General features: G+C 38.1%; 1 protein-coding gene across 10 annotated transcripts in view; it reads left to right on the top strand.

Annotated features, from left to right (window-relative positions):
* The window catches only part of EYA1 (EYA transcriptional coactivator and phosphatase 1), a 152246-nt gene that overhangs the window by 61736 nt on the left and 84510 nt on the right, over window positions 1-6000 (top strand). For all 10 annotated transcript variants that reach the window (XM_026842902.1, XM_026842901.1, XM_026842899.1 and 7 more), the window contains exon 2: window positions 5178-5227. In XM_026842902.1, the coding sequence (XP_026698703.1) occupies window positions 5178-5227 (50 nt within the window). The remainder of the gene's footprint in view (window positions 1-5177; window positions 5228-6000) is intronic.

Raw genomic sequence — 6000 nt, 5'->3', positions numbered from 1 at the left:
GGGGGGGGGATATAAGCACGCAGTGTGGGACACCCGTAGACCTTTCTGAAAGAGACATGAGAGCGTGAGAAAAAACGATAAAAAAATTGGGAGGAAGAATGCCTGACAGAGATTTTGACAGCGCTTTCTGAAGCAGGAAATCCTTTTGCTTAATGTGTTTAAATTTTCCGAACACCAAGGAAAACACACAGGTCCCCACAGGAGAACTTTTCAAGATGACAGAATAAACATCTACACAACTGAAACATTTGACGTTTATTGACATTTTAGGTGGCTTATTTAGAACGATGATCTTAGAACGAGGAAGTTAAAGACCTTCCGAAGACTCATTAAATTTACATCTTGCTTTTGAGCAACCGAGACTCACAAACATTCCCAAAGAGGTATTTCTCTCGGTGTTTCTGACAAACACCGACAGCAGGAGCGACTGCCCTTTGCAGTGAAAGGTTTATTCTGGAGAAATAAAGGTGTTAGTGCATTTAAAGGTGGTTTTTAGAAAGTGGTTGGGTTTTGGTGGGGTTCCTTTGGTAAATAAACATTAAAAAACGAGGCAAGCAGAAGAGATAAAAGCTTTCAGGAAAGAAAAGGAGAGTAGTATATTTCATGTAGTTTGTTTAAATTCAAAAATGATCACAGAGGGGAATATTGGATAAGAAGTGGAAATATTGCGTAGTGTATCATTGGAAGTTTTTAATGTCAGATACCATGTATAAAGAATCTTTTCTTTGCCATCCCATACTGTGACGGTTCGCAAAGCATCTGCCAGAACAGACTGCTGGTTTGGTGTGTAAAATAAATTAATAACATGGATATGTATCCGTAAATATATATATGTGTGTATACACATTATATACTTTTAGGTATATAAACACGTATGCACACAGCGTTTTACATGTTGCTCACAAACGCGTGACGTGCAGTATTTATCCCAGCACCTCACTGCTGTCGGAGTTTTCCCTAGGCCTGGTAGGGTCTGGAAATGAGCAGCCATCCCCTCTCAGCAGTTCTGTGCAGTGACAGACGGCTTGAGTCACGCTTTGCCTTTGGAGAGAAGAGAAAAAAAAGAATGAGTAATCATTCTGTTTGAATTGCAATAAGTATGAAATATTTCTTGGGAGCCAAAAAAATCTTGGAAAAGCAGAAAGACATTCTTAAATGGCTGGTCATAATAGGAGCATTGTCACATTGTAGTACTTTTTTCTTAAAGGGAAGAAAGTGTCAGGGTTTCAAAACGTTTCATTCATAAGCTTATGAAGTGAGCACGCAGGATAGCACTCTTAGAAGAATTTAAACTAGTAATTAAAAATGAAATAGCTGTAATTACCTGCTTCTGATTTAATAAGTGCAATTTGTCTTTGATGTATCTAGTGAAGAAGCCCTACCTCTTCACTTAGAGCCCAGCAGTGCAATATGATTATTGGAAGAGTGAAAGTATTACCAAGTTTCATGTGTTGCCAGCAAGGTGCCTATTTGTAGCCAATTTACATTTTAGTTTTGTAACGTTTTGACTGTTGAAGCCATTAGGTCTGTAGTTACTGATAGCGTAGTGCTTTTAAGGAGGCAAAGAGTGCTGTTGGGGGAAAAGTCCTCATCTCTCCCTGCCTCCACCCCTTGTTAAAAGTGACAGATTTTTTCTCTTTTTTTCCTAAGGAGGAACACTCTGATTTGAAAACTGCTGTTGTCTTTGAAATTTGCATCTTTAAAGTAGAACTGTGTTTTAAGAAAAGGTGCATGTGCTGGCTATAGTTTTCTGGGATAACTTCTTATTTTCCCTTAGAAAATTTATTTTCGGCTGGAACAATGTTTTAAATTATAGCCATAAAAAAAAAAATGCTCCTAGCAAGCAAAAATACTGTGGAAAACCTGTAATTTAGACAAGTACCTACATTTTATTTGCTCTGTGCTGCTGAAATTTAGAATCCCTTCCCATTTACAGTTTACTTTTCACAGAACATTATTAACTTTTTGGCTTCATACATGATCTTCTGTCAGATGCTTTTGATTTGTAATTTAGCAAAGTATAATAAACAGTGCAAAAGTCATGAATTTTCCTCCGCATCCTGAGCTCTGTGGTAGGGAAAATGTGATAAAATGTGTACCTTAAGTCTTGTTTGATGATCTCTCAAAGCAAGTTTGCCTTCTGGAAATAATTTCTGGGGTTGAAGAGCATGGTATTAACAGATTTAATGTGGCTATTCAATGGATTGGTGGAGTACTATGTGAGGTTTAACAAAATGAGAGAGACAAATTGAACATCAACAAAACCTACATCTGTGAAGAATTATAAATTTAATTAGAAAAAAGGCAAACTTAAAAGACCTCATTAACTAATCAGAATTTGATGTTACTGATTTAAGATTCTTAAATGGATGAATTTTAAGTAGCTTTGCTATTGTTGTCCTTCTTTTCTCACCATGTACTATGTAGTGCCCAGATCTACAGTCCATATTAAGGAGAAAGATGTAAACCTTACTTACAACAATCAAATTACACACAGTAATATTTTTGAGGTATTATGGAGAGTGTGTATGTCATTTAGCATATAAGGCATTTTTCGTTTAAGCAGAGCGCAGAGTATGAAGAGTGAGTGACAGCTCCTTTTTTCTCCCTCTGATTTTTTTTTTTTTTTTAATGTGCCCCTTTGGCTGGCTGGGTAAGGCTGTTGCAATTTTTTTTTTTTTTTTTCACTTTTTGTTTGATATGTGAGTTATGTTGCAGAACTTCAATTATCCAGAAATCTGTTGGCAAAATGGGAGAATGTATGAGAGCAAGCACACGCCACCCAGAAATGTTTTTATTCTATGAACTGGTCGTCATAAGTGCGGTTCCTTACTACGTTGTAATTTTGTACTACACATAAAAAACTGAAAGCATGTGAAGTGTAGCATTTTGTAAACTGTAACTAATTTCACTCACATCTGTGTCTAATTGTTGTCTGCATTCGCATTCTTGAGAGTAGATTTATTTTTCCTGGACCACTCTGTGGATTCAGCTGACCAGCCTAAGTGAGGATTAGTTGTTTTAAAGTTATTTTGATTAAAGAGTCATTTTTAAATATGGTAACGTGCAACACATGGTTTAAATAATCCTTGAGACACAAAGGAATATATCTAAAGTATGTCTAATGAAAATGAAGATTGTGGATATGAACTTTCACAAATCATAGAGTGTTGGAGGACATATAAGGTATATATTTAATTCACTTTGAATGAGCTGTATTATTTTTTTTTACCCTCTCCCATGAATCCAGAAATGAAAACTCTTTCACTGTACACACACGTGCATGTGTGTGTGTGTGTATATAGATATATTTTTAAGTGTACAGAAGAGTTCTTGTGTTGTTTTTTTTTTAATTTGGGTAAAATAAATAGTGAGGATTAAATGTATTTTAGAGTTTAGTGAAGTATGAATAATACTGTAGGGCACTTTGGAAAATATCAGTTAATTAAAGCATCTATTTGAAAATGGAAGTTTTTTCTATTATAAAATACATGTTTTAAAGAATCCTGTGCAAGAGGGAGTGAAGATAGCTCTGCAAGCAAACTTAGTTCTCACCTATAATTTTTTCCAGGTGTTTAGAAGTAACAGCAGAAACATATCCTAAGGCACTCTGCTGCAGTTTCTGGGGTAAAGAACTGATACAAAAAAAATCTTTAAAACAAAATGCACAGTTTTGAATGTATCTGCCCATCTAGTTTGATATGGCATGTGACAATGTATTGAAAAGCGCGTTATGAGGTACTTTAAGTACATGGTTATAAAAAGATTGATGTTTTTCAGCATGCATTATTGCATGCTTCTTGACATCATTTGTAATGTTCTGCATTGCCTGGCTGCCCTTAGCAGTTGTTTACTCTTGCTAGTAGTAATTCTGTCTGTGATTAAAAATAACAAAAAAAAACCCCTACAGACACATGAGTAGGATTTGCTTGGATGATTTTTATGGCACTTAAAATGCCTCATCTCTCTTGTCTTTGCTCTGTGATCATTTAAGAGATGTCAGTTCAGGTTGAATGGAAACGCACATGAAGGATTCTCAGTGCAGGCATTAAGAGGACATATACCTTGCCCGGAGAAGCTTTTGTGTGCTTTTAAAGCTAACAGTGTCTAGCAGTGTATCTTCACCTGAATTTTATCACCTGCTGACAATCATTACTGGCTACGGAGGAGAGTCTGTTAGCAAAGCAATGGTGTTTTTTCTAATAGGGTATGAAAATCTATTACTCACCTGAGTTATAAAAAGAGTTGTTTTATCAAACTGGAAAATTATTGCTTGGCTTCCTAGCGCAACCCGATTCCTTTCCTTGATGAGTGACCTCAGAGCTAAATGCTACAGTTTCCTCCTATTTATTTAGCCAGAAGTGTTCTTTTAAGTCATTTTATCAGAATTCTCATTAGTGACCGGAATTTTTACGAGTAAGACTTTGTGCAATAATGTATGGGGGTTTTATTTTAATTTGCTCCGGTTGGAGATGGGCTTGTTTTGGAGATGGTTGTGTAACACTGTTGGTCATATATTGAAGATCTTTACCATAGGTAGACATGCCCCTTGTTGGCCCCCCTCCCCCCCAAAATAGTGTCAGCCTCTCTGCCGTGCTTCGCCCCTTGCCTTTGGGGTGAGCTGACTTGCGGATTCCCCATTGCCCAGGCGTGGAGGAAGGATGGTGAAGAGTAGAGGAAGAGGAAAGCCAGCGTGATGAGGGCAAGAAGCTGTCAAGAATTAAGGGGATGGGAGGAGGAGATAGCTCGGCCGGTGACAACAAGAGGCGAGAGGGGTGGAGGATGCTGGGGGCTTGGGGCTGGAGCAGCTCCCGCTGCCTTTGGTGGGGCGGTGCAGCGGGGTTACCTTCGTGGGGGTCACGGCAGCCGTGCCGTGCCGTGCCGTGCCATGGGAGGAGTGAGCCCCTCTGCAGCTGTCACGGGCCCCTGATGAATCACTATCCCGTCACTTGGCCGCCGTCCCCCGGCGCGGGGAGGAGGGAGAGAGACCTGCCGGGGAAACAACAGTTGAGCCTTCAATTTAAAGACAATATGCCTTTCACGGGCACTGCACCCTCCTCCTCTCCTTTTGGGTTTGAAGGACAGAATTGTCATCCGTGGTGATACCCTTTCTTTAAATTAAGGCCTTGTAGTAAAGCGGAGTAATAGAGGCTTCTGTTTGTTTCCCTGGTTTACAGGTGCAGAAGTCCCAAACCAGTTCAGATGTTGCTGTTTCCTCAAGCTGCAGGTAAGGGTTTGATTGAAAATCGCTATTTTTCTGCAAGTCTTTTATTCTGTTGTTTTTTAACTTCAGGTGATAAATAAATATTTATTCTTGTTTTCTGCATTAAAGCAGATAAGTGCTGGAGCGTCGCTTTTACATGCATGCAGCCAAGTCTATAAATGATGGGCACGTACATTTTTTCACCAAATTGTTTGACTATATTAGATACTGAGTTTTCAAACTCCTTGCGATATCATCCTTTTTATGTGTAGATTGGTTTAGGTAATGAAATGTAAAATGAAGGATTTGTGTTTAGAACTTGTGATTAAATCTCTGTTAAAATGTGAAAACAGCTGAAATGACACTTAGGCTTAAAGGTATTTATACCATTACTGTGGGAGGAATTTTTTATATAATTTTAATAGTCTTTAAAAAAGCCTAAGCATTTATTTTAAACTGAAAATTACTGGTTCAAATGCCTCGGAGGCACAGTAATCTATGAAATTTCTACTGGGAGCAATTACTTAGACTGAGTATGTCAAATAACATTATCAAAAGTTTTAGGTATAAAGAAACGGAAGGATGGGGCATTTCAATCATAAGCTTCCCCAACATCAACCAAGGGATATGTCACAGTGGTGATGACTGTTGGCCTTTTTAGATAAGACTATTAAAAACCCAAATCAGAAATACTCAGCTGCCTGTGTGCTGTATAAACGTTTAATTTTTGCTTTGAATCGGAATTGCTCTCTTCTTATTTTGATTAAGCGACAGCTGCTGAGATACAGCAGACTGCT

This window comes from Athene cunicularia (genome assembly GCF_003259725.1).
Source record: "Athene cunicularia isolate RWA chromosome 2 unlocalized genomic scaffold, athCun1 chr2_part1, whole genome shotgun sequence".
NCBI lineage: Eukaryota > Metazoa > Chordata > Aves > Strigiformes > Strigidae > Athene > Athene cunicularia.
Note: the sequence above shows the minus strand (reverse complement) of the source record. Positions and strands in the feature narration are given on the sequence as shown.